We start from the raw sequence: 15,904 nt of genomic DNA on the forward strand, positions 1-15,904 counted from the left end.
GACCAGGGAAATAATGAATGAGCTATGGCAATTGTGTTGGATCTACCGAACGTTGTAGTATGTAAGTTAAAGAAGCGATTTATGCAAAAAAAAAGTGATTTTTAACATTGGACAACCCTTAAGGAAGCAAGGTCACTCAGAGTAGAGCTTATCTAACTTATTATGATGACAAGAGGTCCAGGATTTGGACAGAATAACAATATATCTGTTCTGACGCCAAGCTAGTACTATGTATAAATTGTCGGTTACTCATGGTGAGCTAAAAACATTTGCATGTTCTAAGGTTCTGCCCGAAGGCGATCCGCATTGCTGTTGCATTACGTTTCCAGCTAAATGTGTGGTTTGTTGTTGTTGTTTAATGGTTTTCCTGATGTTGTTAATACTGATAACTGCCAACCACCCACCAGGAGAAGGGTGGTCTCTCTCACATCTCCATCTACCATCGTCACCGTCTTTTCCTTGAACTAGCGATGCATTACTCATCGAACTTTCCTGGGAGGCAACATTTTTTTTGTTTTGTTTCTTTTTTTAACTTTCAAAAACTAAACCTAGGAAGAATTATGAAATTTAACGATTAAACTGTTAAGGAATTTAATTTTAGGTCCTACAGAAATACTTAAAATTTCCAAATGGAACACTAACAGTTGAAGTGCGAAAATATTTGGAACCCATTCTTTATTTTTATTTTCAAGGTAATTCAGTCCTGCCCAAGCTCGGCTTTCTTTCATGATTTCATTAATAATTTTCAGTGGTACTTTTAATTCATATATATTTCGAAATTGAGTACAAACAAGCACCCACTCTCCCTCTGGCGTTATCTGCGACGCCGGCAGCGCTGAGTCAGAAGAAAACTTTGATGAGTTCAACCGATGAATTCCTTTCCATTTAATTGCGAATTCAGGGGGGTGGTAGCAGGGCGCCAGGGTTCGGGGCATTTGGGGGCGTGGCTGAGGCCAAGCTGCACTTGGAGAGAGCATTACAAATATTAAGGCTGGCGGCTAACGGCTCCGACTACGGCTGCGTCCCTCGCCGGATGACATCATGACGTCAGGCTACATTTATACCCCGCGCGATAGCCAGTCAATTCAGCGCGGTAGCCGCCGCCGCCGCCGCCGCCTTTCAGCAAAAGCACATCACATCTCGCAACTTGTTGGCGTTTTTACTTGCCTTGCAGATACCGTGTTCTAGGGCAGTGTAGCCACGACCATGTCGATGTACATATATTATAGAAATTAAACTTTTTGTTAAAAAAAGTAACAACAGTGTGCTGGGATTCAAATTATATTTTATATCTTGCAGAGCGTTATAATTTTAGTCAAAAGCTTGTACATTGCAGGTAAAGCGAAAGAGAGCAATAAGGCTTACACATTTGTAAATGTTTACATTCATGAGCATTGTATCTTTTCTCATTCTTCCTTTCAATAAGGCTTCAATCGCAAATGTTAGCCCTCTCGTTTGTTGGCTATTGCTTGTACATTGCAGGCAAATTGGCGAAGTGAAAGACAGGGAAAACTGTTCTTGCGCACTTAAACCTAAGACAAATCAGTTAAATTTAAATTTTGATGCAACTTTTTTTGCTCGTCATACCGCCAATGAGCTTTCCAGGGTATCAACCCGTCGAACTGCAGTAACCCCTTGGCTTCTGTGCTACCGTTTTGTTTTGTTTTCGTTTGCCTCTGCCGCCGCCAACTGCTCAGTCGGCGTGCTAGCAAAAAGGCAAAGCAGCTTTTGCTTTTCAGTTTTCGGTTTCAGTTTCGTTTTCAACGTGCCCGCGAAAAGACGCAAAAAGCTAGCAGTCCGAGCTATCAGTTGGCCGTATCCTACGCCGATTTTCAAAAAAAAAAGTAAGAGCCAGCTCCACACACATCGAGTGCCACTATATAGATATAAATTCGCTGGGACTATATATATATATGTATGTACACGCATAGGTGATTTTTGTTCGTTTTTTTTTTGTTTGTATATTATTTGAAGGAGAGCGTGAGAACAGCATTTTGGGGAATTGCGAACCCCCTGACAGACGACGTGCCATAAAATGTTATTTTTCGTTTAAGTATTTCCACATTAAAATGCATTATTATTGGACGCGATGATATCATTGTGTTTCCAGCGACCAAAAAAATGCAGGGCCAGTTTCAGGGAGCGTTTCCTATAGGCCAAGTACATGGAGCTTTTCGCCTAGATTGGAGGTAGTGAGATGTGCCATGCTGATAGGCGTCGGCGGCGGCACTCTCCGGTCTCGTCTTTCATCTCTTCAAAGCGTAGAATTCGAAGGCTTCTCTCACCTTTACATAGGCCCAAAGACAACCTGTTGCCATGAATATTTTTGGCGTGATATCATGAGTTAGCCCAACCCCATTCCCCCCTCGTTCAACAGGCGGAAATCCGCCGCCTAATCAACATACAAGACTGATTTTGTTAAAAAAAAAAGAACAGAACAGAACCAAAAACAATATAATGTCGCACATGGTTCTTTTACCTAGTTGTTTTGTGTTTTGGTTTGACGTTCTGAAAATTCAGAAATTCTTTAGGAGGCACACCCCTTTGCCATCGTTTCGATACGAACTTCACTGAATTTTGATGAGCATCATCATCATCATCATTGACATTATCATTGTATTCTTCATGGTCGGGGCTGGGGTCTGTAACTTATTGCGTCACTCGATGGCGTCATCGACTTGAGTAATGCGCCGCCGATTAGCACCGAACAGAAGTCACTTGGAAGAAGGTCTTTAATCCTATTCAAGCCAAGATCTCCAGGATGTTAGGTATTTATTGAAATATATTTGGGGGAAATTAAATAAAAAAAAGGGTTCGAAAACTGAGGTTTATTGGTGGAAAGATTTAATATTTTAGATTTAAATTTTATCTTTGGTTTTCCATGAAGATTATTTTAATTTTTCTTTTATTTAACTTATAGTTTTAATAATATTAAACCAGGTTTATTTTAATAATTTGTTAAAAATGTTCTTTTATTGAACTTATAGTTTTTTTGTTTTATTTTTTTTTTTTATTATTATTTTTAGATTTTGTTTGTAGTTAAAAAGTCAATAAACCCGGCAGAATCTATGCATTCGATGTAGGTATTAGTATCTGTATCTGAAAGATGTATCTTTTAGTGAAAACCTAAGGATCTCCAAGAGCTACCAAGCTTGTACTATGAACTGGTTTTTCGTTTTTGATTGTTAGTTTACCTTATTGTTAATAGTATTATAATTTTAGTTAGAAGTTTGCAACGCAGTAAAGGAGTTCGACCGTGTATTCCTTATGAGTATAAACAGAAGAGTCGATTTAGACATTTTTGTAAATAACAAACAATTATTTAATGAATTATTTACTAATTCTAAAAAAAGTTTAACTTTTTAAATTGAACATTTTAAATTGTGGACAAAGGAAAACTTTCTGAATTGAAATGAATCCTTTTTGGCTTAGTTATCCATTACAATCGAATGATCTAGGGTATACATACTTCTCGAAGTTAGCTTTGTTATTTGTATATACAATATAGTAAGAAGTTATTAGCATGTTCATAATAGTAATGAATAAATATATCTATAGATCCTTCAGTGATCGATCTATTCTCGAATCTCGAACCTATTAATTGAAAAAGGGAAAAACTAGGTACACTGGAATTTACGGAGTGGATATAGTACATATATAGTATATGTCCCGCCCTCTGGTCACTATATATATATCCACATAGCCTCTTCGCTCCACAGATGTTCAAGTGTGTGCCCCAATTTTTTTGGGTTTGGCTTTTCTCAAGCTTTTCCAACGAACAACAGGCGGCAGCAGACCATAAAGTTCATGACGTTATATTTATCCGCCTCCATTCGAACGATTTATCTATTCTGTGCGGGGGAGCACGGGTGCGGGTGTGCTTTCGGTCAAGTAAATAGATTTTCCGATTTTCTGATTTTCCCGGCTCTTCCACTGCCCGCCATGGATGCTTCAATAACTTTTGGCGTTCGGCGTTCGGCTTTTTGGCGCTTTTTCGCCCGCGAGGCCGGCAATGAAAATTATTTTAAAATTAGACAAAAACGCAAAAATCCAAAACAAAAACAGCAGCAACAAAATAAGTGGCAAGAAATACACACACACCCAATGAGGCTTTGGGGCGGGGGTCGTTCGATCTGTAACAGCTGGCCAAGGAAAGCGTCAAAATTGGATTCATATACTCTAAGTTTAAAATGTAACTAAAGGCGCAGGGCTGTATTATTCAAAAAAAAAAAAATGAAAAAAAAGACCGTGATGAGTCACAAAACAAGTAAAAAAAACTAGTCAAGATACTTGAAACCAAAGAAATTTGAAAATTAGTTAATTAATTAAATGAATAATATTAAAAATGACACCTTTTCCTCTTAATTTATTGTAATGGAATGACTTCCTTTTTAGATCCCCCACCTTTTAATACTCCAAAGAGAACCACCGAATCCCAGCCAAGATGTCGCACTCAGTGACCATTACACGCACCACCACCAGCACCACCAACACCTCCTATATCGTTCTGAACACCGGCTACCTGAAGACCTTCCCCGGCATCCTCAAGCTGTTCGAGCTGGTGAGTTTATTATCTATCCGTTATCTACAATAGGGATAATCTATAAGCATTGTCCTTTGCAGATCATCGGTGCTGCCATCGTGGGTATTTTGGCGTACAACTATCAGGGATACCGCCATTACTACAGTTCCGGCCAGCAGGATCTGTTCCATTATCTGATGGCCACCACTTTTATGATAGGGACATTCTGTCTGCTCCTCGCCTGCCTCACGTCGCTGAGTACGGGTGGAATTATAGCAAAGACGATTTACGTGAGTACTGCCTAAAATATATCGTAAAAATTAATACATCGAATTATTAAATATCAAAAATGTTTCAATTTAACTTTAAAGTATCGATAATATCGAAAAACATTTGTAAATCCTTATTTATTTTCCTCTTTTTTCTGATAAAATTGGTCCAAAAAATCAAACAGAATATGGACTTAAAAGCATAAATATCCAAACGTTAAAAGATCGATTAAATATCGAGCTTGGCGTAGAATATCGATTTACTATATTTTAAAAAGTCTATGGATGGAAAATCGAATTTTTAAATATAGAAAAATATTGCACTCAAATATCGATATGATCAAATTTCCTAATTAAACTGGCTCGATATCCAATCCGATTTATCATTAATGTTAAAATATCGATTTAAAATCGACTTTCTTAATACTTGCAGGAGCTGATCTATCACAGCGTGGCCGCCATTCTCTACCTTGCTTCCTCCACCTTCCTGCTGATCCGGCTGCGTGATGTCAAGCACGATGCCTACATGGTGGCCGGTGTCTTGGGTCTGGTAAACTGCGTGCTCTACTTCATCAGTGCCTTCCTGGCCCACCGGTCCTACCGCGGCATCTAGGCCATCCATAGCCACCAACACCCACCGCCCACTCGGAATCTCCCAGCCCCTCAGCAAGTGGCGTTCAAGTGAACTCTGCAATCTCAAAGCATTTGTCCTTCCATCTAAAATCCATAGATGCATCCATCCAATCCGATTCGGAGCCATATCGCGGAGGAGTCTGGAGGCAGGAGCCAGAAACCATGATCGAGGGGACAGATGCACAGATAGTGGAAGCCAAGGGGAGGAATCTTTGTTGTACTGTGAAATGTTTTTTCGGCGGTAGTTACCCTTACTCTTACTTATACACTGATATATACAAGTTTTTTTTGTCTCACTTTCTTTTATACCGAACAGATTGTCATGTATTTCGAATAAAGATGTGTGTCTATATGTTTTTTACAAGTGTAAATGTCTTTTCTTTACCTTGAGTCAGTGTTGTCAACGTTGTTGCTCTTTAATTTTGGATCTGATCACTGTGACAAAGTCTAAACTAAGCCCAAAAGTATTCCATATTTTGGCTATAATTGCATACTACTAAATATTGGAATGGTGTTTAATTATAGCATGCTTTTATGGTGTAGATCGAAGATGCGCCAATCTGTGCGATGACCTCATTGAAAGAGTTTGCACCACAGGTAATCCTTTGTCTGCTGGCTGTTCTGGTGATTGAAATCGAGGATATTGGTTTATCTGTACAACAACGACAATATCATTTTTATGATAATTTTTTGTTTAATTTTAAATTAAAAACTAAACAAGGCATAACTCTGTCAAAAATGCCTTAATTTGCATTCGGAAAGCGGTGTTATGTTAGTTTTTATAAGGTTAACAAATCTGCATACTTAGTTAGAAATTGAAAATTTTATTAAATTTTGAGAATTTTAATGATGTAACCCCTTATCGAATTTCGAAAAAATCACAAAAAAATTTGTTCCCTCCGGAGTTGGCTTAAACGATTCGCCTGCTGATGCTGATCAAGAATATATATGATTTATAGGGTTGGAAATGATTCCTTCGATGAGTTTCAAGCTTCTGACTGAAATTTTAATACCCTGCATAACTTTGAAAATTCATAACTCGGTCAAAAATGCATTAATTTTACTTTTGAAAACGGTTTTATGTTAGTTTTTATAAGGTTAACAAATCTGCATACTTAGTTAGAAATTGAAAATTTGATCAAATTTTGAGAATTTTAATGATGTAACCCCTTATCGAATTTCGAAAAAATTGATCAAAAAATTTTTTTTTGCCAGACATGGCCAGAAAGATGCGCCTGTTAATGCTGATCAAGAATATATATGGTTTATGGGGTCGGAAATGACTCCTTCAATGCGTAATGAGCTTCGGACTGGAAATAAAATACCCTGCAAGGGTATAAAAATTATAGCTTCGTTGTTTTTCAACGTATGTTTATCTACTCTCAGATGAAATGAAACTCTGTTTTGTGAGTGTTTTCAGCATTTAAATCTATAATATAAACATCGAAACCAATCTGCAAGGATATACAAACTTCGGCGTGCCGAAGTTAGCTTCCTTTCTTGTTACAACAACATTTGTATAACAACAAAGTTGGTATATTATTTTTCCAGCTATCTGTTCCGCTGTTACACGAAGTGGAGAAACTGAGCTAGCTTTTTATGACAGATTTTTGGGAAATTGGTATTGTTGAACCAATGTTGTTGTTGTTAAAATGTTGTTGAACAAATGTTATTGTTGTAAAAATGTTGTTTTTGTACAAATGTTGTTGTTGTAAAAAATATTGTTGTTGCAAAAATGTTGTATTTCTTGGTTTTATTATTTAATTAATGATTTAATCAATAAATTAACTGTTATGTATTCTTAACTTCTTCAAAATATACTACACCTGAAAAAAAGAAACCCAGTAATTTATAAATCCATCAAATAGTTAAAACACATTTGAATTTTTATGGGCTTTTATTATATATTTTAAATTAGTTATATATAAAATAATTACTATATCATATAATATAAAATAATATGCTTCTTAATATTCTCTCTAAACACAAAAAATTAATTGAAATTGCTAAGAAATAAAACACACTTTTCGACCTTCTGGCGCAGAGCTCTTTAATTATTATACTCGTATGCGAAAAGCGGGACATTTAACTACTAAAATACATAATATAGTAAACATAAAAACGTGGTTTAGGTGTTACAAAAAAAAAAAAATTATAATAATAATAATAGTAATTAAGAGAAGTACACACAAGTATTAAGTAAAAAAGAAAAGGGTAATATCGATTAATCAATACATTAAGCATCACTATTAAAGGATACGATTAATGAAAAAAAAAGACTGCATGTAATTATATGCATGCGCTGCTTTTCTGCTTTCTGCAAACTATTCAATGTACTTTGCATTCTGGAAATATATACAAAAACCGACTTAAAAACGAAGAAAACTGGGGGCTCGGGATTGGGATAAGGCTCCGGGGAAACGGAAATCAACGCAATTGGTGCATTATGGATCAATGCGCATATGTAGCTTCTTCTATGTTATGTTATTTAATGTATCCTAGGCATCAGTATGCAACGATTTGAACGATTTGAACACACACATTGAGACACAACACGGATTAACAAATTTAGCTTTGACTTTTTTATAACAACATTCTCTAAGTACCATTTCCAGGCGAAACAACAATTGTTTTATACGATCGATCGATTGGTTGATTGATTGATTGATTGACTGATACGATTAACAATAGCGAAATTCTCAACTCAACTCTCTCTCTCTCGAGACCTTTTTGTTTTTGGTACATATATGTATATGCTACGACGTATGTATGTATGCGTGTATATATTTTTATTAATCTTTAAATTTAATATTTTTAAATTATTAAATTGTATAATTTATGCTAAGGCCTGTCTTCTGAGCCAAGAAATTGACATTTATATATTATATATATTCGTTGAAACAATTGAACTCTACTCATGGATGATATGTGGGTATGTCCAGAGACCGTATAACAACAAGATGAGTAACGCCATACAAAAGTCCACGACTCTAGGTTCAAGTATTCTTGATTTTTGGATGTTTATGCATAAAAATTAACTTGCATATGGCAATTCAAGTGTCTGGGCGTTACGCATATTGCTGTTATAAGGTCTTTGGTATGTCTATCGATCCTCCGAATCCTAACGTGTACCCTCCTTGTACTTACTACTTTTATCCTTTCGCTAATCGTTCTCACTTGTTTCCCCTTGACTTTAGCTAACTTGTTTTTCGCGGGGGTTTTCTTCTAGTGTGTTGCGTGTACGTGTGTGTGTGTGTGTGTGTTGTGTATGTGGTGGTGGGTGGGGTTCCTGGTTGATAAGTTGCCATTTAAAACATTAACTAAACTAAGCTCAAATCAATATCAATGCATCCTCATCCTCGTTCCACTTCCACTTCCATTTCCATCCCCTTAGCCACCTCTCCATCGAGCTATAGCTGCAGCACCAGCACTTTCGTTTCTGTTTCCCATCACCCATTATTTCGCTGTCCAATTCGCCACTTGTCCACCTAGTGATCCTGCAGTCGCCACTCCTCCGCTGCCAGTGAGCGGTGGGCGTGGCCGAGACTGGTGGTTACATGCAGCAAAGGAAGCGATGAAAGAAACTCTTGGCATTGCGGCTGGCCCGGCTGGCCCTTAGCTAACAGATGATACCCTGATCCAGGCTCAGGTTGTTGGTGGCGGCCACAGCGGCGGCATTCTTGGCTGCAATTACCACATGATGGTGGTGATGGTGGTGGTGGTGGTGCATGTGATGATGGTGCAGCAGATGGGCAGCGGTCGCATTGGAAGATTTCCCTGAGCTGCAGCCGGAGTTGGAGCTGGTGCTGGAGCTGGAGGCGGTTGCGGTGGCTGTTGGGGCGGCAGTGTTACTGGCGGGCGCTGGGCTGCTGGCCAATCGCTGGCTGTGGATCAGCAGGGTGGCTGTGCTGCTGTTGGTTGGACTGCTGCTAGGACTCGGATTTGGGCTTGGCTGCTTCTTGAACACCGCCGTGGTTAGGGGCTCCGAGGCCCTGCGTAGACAGTTCATTCTGGTCGACGTCGGCGTCGTCGTGATTGGTGAGTTGCAGCCACTGCCACCGTTTCGTCGGTTGGAGGAGTCCTCCTCCAGCTGGAACTTCTTGACCAATGCCTTTACGGACGTCGCCGAACCGTTTGACTCGCTGGATGGCGTCTTGCGAATCACCTTGGGCGTGGTGGGGGCGTCGGGAAAGAGCGTTAACGTGGCAACCACCGTGGCCTCCTCGATGCCGTTGGAGCTGGAGTTAAGCTGGATGCTGGCCACCGGCGGCTTCTTCATGAACGTGGCCGTGTACGTGTTCTCCTTGTCCGAATCGGAGGCTCGACGCGTCGGTGTCACAATTTGTGTGGGCTTGTGAGCGTGACTGTGACTGTGGCTGTTGATGTTGCTGCTTAGCGTGTGGATGGCCGTGGTGGTGGTGGTCGTCTCGGACGTGGGACTGCTTAGGAGCTGCAGCTTGCTGGTGGCGATGGGGATCTTGGAAATGCTGCCGCTGCTGTTGGCTCGATGATGGCCATTGTGCGTCGGTTTGGTGCTGCTGCAGCCGTTGGTCAAGGGCTTTGGCTGGTTCGGATGCTGTTGCTGATGCTGCTGCTGTTGCTCCTTGTCTGGTTCCTGCACGGCTTGCTCCTCCTTCACGGGCTCGTTTTCGACTTTGTCTTCCACCTTGTTGTCGTCGTCGTGGTCGTCGTCGTCATCCTCCTCCTCCTCCTCTTCCTCCTCGGCATAGCTCTGTGGCTGCAGATAGATCTGTCTGTCCAATGAGCAGTCGTCTTTTAGCCAGGCGTGCTCCAGGCAGCCGGCTGCACTCATGCGATCGCTGCAAGAATTATAATTGACAAAAAAAATAATTGAAAATCATTCTCGATTTGAGTGACCTTTGGCACTTACTTTGGCTTAATTCGCAATGCGCGACGGATAAAGTCGATGGCCACCGGCGAGACGCCGCCGAAGAGGTTGTCCGGGAAGGTGAGAGCGCACTGCGAGATATTGAGGAAGGTCTCCTGCTTGGTGTCGCCACCAAAGGGCGAGAATCCGGAGAGCAGCACGTAGGTGAGGACGCCCACCGACCAAATGTCCGTCAGCAGGGAAAGCGGCTCGTACTGGAGCACCTCGGGGGCCACGTAATCGGGGGTGCCAGCCATTTCCCGCACGTTGATGCCCTCGCAGACCACCCGTGAGATCCCAAAGTCGCACAGTTTCAGGCCATCTGTGGAGGAGCAGCAGGCAGAATCGATGGATTATTACGATATCAATATTAGATTATAATAAAAAACGGATTTACCTTCTACACGCTCGCCGGCAAGCAGGATGTTCTGTGGCTTGAGGTCCAGGTGGGCGATGGAACGGTCGTGCAGGAACTTCAGAGCCTTGAGCACTTCGCGCATGCAGTGGCGGCCCTGCGCCTCCGTCAGGCACTCCTCATTGTCCAGAATCGTCTGCAGCTCGCCACCAGTGGCCCTGCAAGGGAATAGAAAGGGTAATCAAATCGTATAAAATCGCTTCCGAATAGCTTTTTAGCTTTTCACTTACAGCTCCAGCAGGAGTGCTGTGTCCGAGCGCGTCTCGTGGACGGCATTGAGGTTGACGATGTTGTCCTCGCCCGCACAGAGCATCAGCACCGCGATCTCATGCTTGATCTCCTTGTCGCTGCTCTGCGCCCGGCGCCTCCTCTTCAGGAACTTGGCCGCAAAGTGCGAGCCCGTGTTCTTGTGAATGGCGCGGCGAACGGCGGCGAACTTGCCTCTGTAAAAGAGAGATATGAAATTAGTTTATGGTCTTCTTTTTCGCATCTGCGGACGGTCGTGTTCGCCCACAGATTAGTTTTCATTCATAAGTTTGGTTTGGGGTTCGATATCAGGAGAGTTGAGTTGCGGCGGGAACTGGGAACACTGCGAGTTCTTAAAGCTAGCATTTTTATGAGTTTTGGATTAAAATTATCAGAGATAAGGTTATAAAACATTGTGATTTCAAATACTCTTTGTTTAAAAGAAATACAAAATAGGGAATTCAATTTCAATATCACAATATAAATATCGTGATATATCAAAGATCAACTTTTTAAATATCGAAAGATATCGTATTTAAGTATCGATGTTATCATAATTTATCAGAAAAATTTTTGTTTTTTTTTTCCCCCATTATACTGGATGTATACATTGACTATTGTTCGTGCCAATTATCGATACAATAGTTTTATATCCATATTTTTTCTATTTTTAATGTTAAAATTACAATATTACGATCAAACGATAATTTTGTGGCTCAAACTAGACTTTCTTCTTTCAGAAAAGTAATTTTATAGTCGTAGTTATTTTTTCATTTCATTTCTTACTCATAAAAATAATATCCTAACAAGTTAGTTTCCTAAAATATATCCTTAAACTATAACAAGGTATTTGCAAAATATTTGGTTTACATTAAAACGCAGTTTCATGCATCTGGAAATAGGAACTTTTCGACTGACATTCAATATTTCCGATTTATTCAAGTGCACAAAATGGAATAAAATGTGACTCAACTCGACGCCTTTTGACAAAGTACGTGCCATAATGAAGCAATTGCGCTTCCGGCAACAAACAAACAACTACAACTACTGCTAACACTTAAAGCAACAAATACACACACACACACACACACACACACCCATGATCAGAAGAAGCAGGCGCAGAAGAAAAAAGGAAGACAAGAAACACTGGTGACAAAGCTGGCATACCAAATAGTTGACCAGCTGCTTCTCCTCCAGAGCTTCTCCTCCTTCGTGTGCCTCGCCCCCTTCCTGCACCCGTTAACAAGGTGAAAGCAAGGAATGAGAGGAAAACCGTAAGGAGGGGAGATAAGGGAAGAAGAGAGGAAGAAAGAAAACACAATCACGCAAAGCCCTGATCAGTTCAAAAATGGGTAATGGCTTTAGCGAGTTAAGTCGTTCAGGACGAACTCTAGTTACCCTACGATTGTGGCGATATTGGAGGCAATATATCGATACGTTCGATAATTTCGATTATATCGATCAATTTATAATTTGAATAATTTCAATCACATCGATATTTCGATTTTAAGTAGCGATCCCGAGCTTGCAACAATAAATCACATGCGTTTTGAGGTGCGCTAAAGATCTTTCTTTTGAAAATAAGTGGAATATACTTTTATTAATCCTTATTTTGAAATTCACTTCTCTCCATATCTAGTCTTTTGGTTTCTTGCTAGAATTATCAATTGGCCTTCCTCCCTTGATCTTTGGGATGTCTTAGCTAATAAACCCGGATCCCGAAAGGGGTTCCCCATCAATAATGAGCAGTGCTGGGCTGTCGTCGCCTTCGCCACTGGACTGGTTTTCTAATTGTCCCCCGCGCACGTAGCTCCGGAGTCGGGACCCTCCGCCGTCCGCAGTTGTGTGTCTACGGAATTCTTCTCCTAGCTTCTTTCTCTCTGTCTCTTTTTCTGACATTGACAGCGGACAGACGACGACAACAAACATTGACTCGGACTCGGCTGCTCCTGTCTTTCTCTGTCGACTCCATCCATCGCCCCCTTTCTCCGCCTCCTCTGATGGAATTTGTCTGTCCTTACACAGCAAAAAAATTTCGCTTGTTTTTGAGAAGACATAATAGTACAAGACTTGATTGGTGATCTATAGTTGAATGTCCTGTGTAGACAGTTTCATAAGTTGACTGTTTTTTTTTATATTTGAAATAATTTTGAATTTACAACATTGAAGAATTTTTTCTCTGTGTAAGGCTGGCTGCCGTGTTTAGCATTTGGGCCAGTCGTCAACAACGAGCAAACACAAACAGTTCCAGCTACTACACTACAAACTCCAACAGAACACACAACAAATTGTCTAGTGTCTGGGCTCTTAGTAACAAGTAAGAAAGCTACAGTGGAGTATCACCAAAGTTTTCCGCATTGCGAAGAAATAAGGAATGTCTGTATATATGTCTATTCACCTTCTCCGTTAGTTATATTACCGGATACATCAATATAGCAATACTGTTCTGAATTCCGATATATAAATCGATATTTAAACTTTGCAAGTTTATTTGGTGCTATAAATCGAGACTCTGTTGGATAGTTAAAATGTTATTGCTTGGAAAAAATATGGGTACAAAAAACTAAAAATGCTTTAAATATATATTTTTCTGATATTTTTTAAAATTTTTTATTTGATATTATTGATATTAGAATTGATATTTTAGATATGGTCGAATCTTTTGTTTTGAAATACATCCCTTAGGGTAACTGGTTTAATACTAATCCGGCTTTAAATTCACAAACTTAGAACTGTTCGGATACATACACAGCATAGAAACATAAACATATACATAGATAGAAGGAAGTCTGGCCCACAACTCAAGTCCAATGGTTTTGGATTCCCGTTTTCGCTTGACTCAATTAGCGCCACGCGATTTGCATTCGCGATGAAAATAAACAAAAGGCAACAATGTTGCATGCAAATATGGTATCAATCGTGGCTAAGTATTTCGCTTCTAATTATAATTTACGAATGACGTTTGGATTGCCAGGAGGTTTGTCCCTAATAAATGGGTGATTGGACTTTTTTAATTAAACCCCAGAATAAGGAGAGTGAGATCTAGGACCTGGGTAACATTATTCCAAAGGTAATCTTTGTATTATAAGTAGTTAGATGTCGTCTTTATTTCCCAACTAAGGAGTACAGATCCCAGATTTTCGATCTTATTTGATCGATATAACTAATAGAACTATCAATACATAAATAATATACAGTATAATTATAGCAGATTTTTTGAGCACTATAGATTTAGGGGAAGACAAACCTTTATATATTAAATCAAGTTAAATTCGTGAGGTGTTCGCGGCTTGGTCTGAGAAGCTTTGTAGAGTCGGCATTACCATAAATTTAAATTTAATTACAATTTCTGCACTCCCCGTTCCCCAGTCAACAGCATTGCCTAATTGGGCAAGGTCTTTTCTGATCGTAATAAAGTTATTGCCCTCTCTCCTCCTCTCCTTTTTGGAATTTCATCAGCTCTTCTGTTTCTGTTTTTGTTTCGTTTTGATCTTTTTCCCTGTACTTTTTTTTTTTTTTTGCGCATTGACCGTCAGTTACATAAGACAGTTAAAATGCTTTCGGCACGACTTTTTGGACAGATGGAATTTTCCTTTTTGTTGTTTACATTTTAGAGATCAAGAAGACAGTTAAAGTTAAATGGTATGAAAGTGGAAAATTTGAAAAATCGAGAAGGTGAGGAATTCTTTGAAAGCCAAGAAAAATGCGTAGAAATAATTTATATATATGAAATTCTACGACAGAAATCCAACCTATAGTTCATATTTCCCGAAAACGTATAACTGTATATAAAAAGATTTCTATATGTGTGTGAGTGTGTCTGTTATTCGACCAAAAAACCAATTAACTCTCATAAGGGGTTACTTTAACAGACTTTTTTGCTGTATAAAAAACAACAAATATAGCAGAGTTCATGGCTGATCGCAGGCAGAGAGAATCGGAATTGAACTGGCCACTCCCACGCAGCTCTGCCCTTTTACTCTATGGAAATATAATACAGAAACAATAAAGTAAGTTTTTTTGTTAGCGGGAAGTCGATGAATGTATACCCTTCTATAAGCATTTGAAATCAAATTAAGTTAATTTTTATCAAATTAAATTAACACTTTTGGAGGTGTAAAAACATGTTATACAGACTCTAATTTGATTAAAAAAATTATATTTAAATCATTAAGATATTTGTATCTCGAAGGCTTGTTTATTTGCATAATACTTAAAAGTATTTAATACCCTCTTGAAGGGTATACAAATACCAAAAAAATAAACGCTTTATAGAGATCTCCAAATTCGAGTGTGAATTTTGTCCGATTATAAGTGGAATCGGAGAAGATTCTTAAATTGGTCAGCTTTGCTACGATTTGTTTGTATTATTTTTTTGTTATTATTTTTATTTTATTTTATTTTTTTTTTGGTTTGATCGCATAAAATGATTGTCAATCGATCGGATCTACATACATACATGGCAAATACCTCACACCCCCCGCCCCGCTAAACCCCTTAAGTTGCTGTGACGCAAACGAGGCAATTTTTGATTCACCAAAGAGATGACAAACTTGAACGCAAAACTCTCGAGCAAAGAGCCAAATAAGGCGGCGTTTTAAGCCCGCTCAAAAAACGCGGCACGGCGACGCGGCGCGTGCACGTGTCAAAATCAGCCCCTAGACCAAAGGGGGGGTTAATTGCTAACAGGGGAATTGTTAATACTTAACGGATTTCCAAGACTGCGCAATATTTAAATTGCTCTTCTTTTCCCTCAATTGTTTATCGCCGTCACGTTGAGAGATTGGCCGAAACGTAAGCAAAATCGATATTGAGAGGAAAATCAACGGAAGTTTTCGAAATATGGGATTCTTTTCTTATTTAAGGAATTTAAGTTGGTGGTGGAAGGATCACAGAAGATAGGGTTTGGAGTGATTCGAAGATCAACGTAC

General features: G+C 39.4%; 2 protein-coding genes across 3 annotated transcripts in view; one reads left to right on the forward strand and one right to left on the reverse strand.

The window, feature by feature from the left end:
• The first annotated feature begins 1,740 nt into the window (after window positions 1-1,740).
• Window positions 1,741-5,795, forward strand: LOC108071753 (uncharacterized). Of its 2 annotated transcripts, none has more exons than XM_017162578.3 (4): window positions 1,741-1,844; window positions 4,396-4,561; window positions 4,624-4,812; window positions 5,225-5,795. In XM_017162578.3, exons 2-4 carry the CDS (start codon window positions 4,445-4,447, stop codon window positions 5,402-5,404), a joined length of 486 nt encoding a protein of 161 aa, XP_017018067.1. In that variant the 5' UTR covers window positions 1,741-1,844; window positions 4,396-4,444; the 3' UTR covers window positions 5,405-5,795. The 2 variants fall into 2 exon arrangements, with proteins under 2 accessions (XP_017018067.1, XP_070144612.1); XM_070288511.1 differs by lacking the exon at window positions 1,741-1,844 and adding an exon at window positions 1,898-1,915.
• A 1,521-nt stretch (window positions 5,796-7,316) lies between these two features.
• Window positions 7,317-15,904, reverse strand: part of Drak (Death-associated protein kinase related) — a 53,137-nt gene continuing 44,549 nt past the window's right edge. Inside the window, exons 2-5 of the mRNA XM_041774813.2 lie at window positions 10,958-11,170; window positions 10,710-10,885; window positions 10,316-10,634; window positions 7,317-10,244 (exon numbers count right to left, since the gene is read on the reverse strand). Coding sequence (XP_041630747.1) covers window positions 9,044-10,244; window positions 10,316-10,634; window positions 10,710-10,885; window positions 10,958-11,170 — 1,909 coding nt within the window. The 3' untranslated portion in view covers window positions 7,317-9,043. The remainder of the gene's footprint in view (window positions 10,245-10,315; window positions 10,635-10,709; window positions 10,886-10,957; window positions 11,171-15,904) is intronic.

This window comes from Drosophila kikkawai, chromosome X (genome assembly GCF_030179895.1).
Source record: "Drosophila kikkawai strain 14028-0561.14 chromosome X, DkikHiC1v2, whole genome shotgun sequence".
In the NCBI taxonomy this organism is placed as follows: domain Eukaryota; kingdom Metazoa; phylum Arthropoda; class Insecta; order Diptera; family Drosophilidae; genus Drosophila; species Drosophila kikkawai.

Excerpts from the sequence above, each read along its gene's own strand:
- LOC108071753 (XM_017162578.3), top strand. The coding sequence starts at position 4,445 with ATGTCGCACTCAGTGACCATTACACGCACCACCACCAGCACCACCAAC. Across the intron at positions 4,562-4,623 it reads TCCTCAAGCTGTTCGAGCTG|ATCATCGGTGCTGCCATCGT; the intron begins GTGAGTTTATTA and ends TGTCCTTTGCAG. Across the intron at positions 4,813-5,224 it reads TTATAGCAAAGACGATTTAC|GAGCTGATCTATCACAGCGT; the intron begins GTGAGTACTGCC and ends TAATACTTGCAG.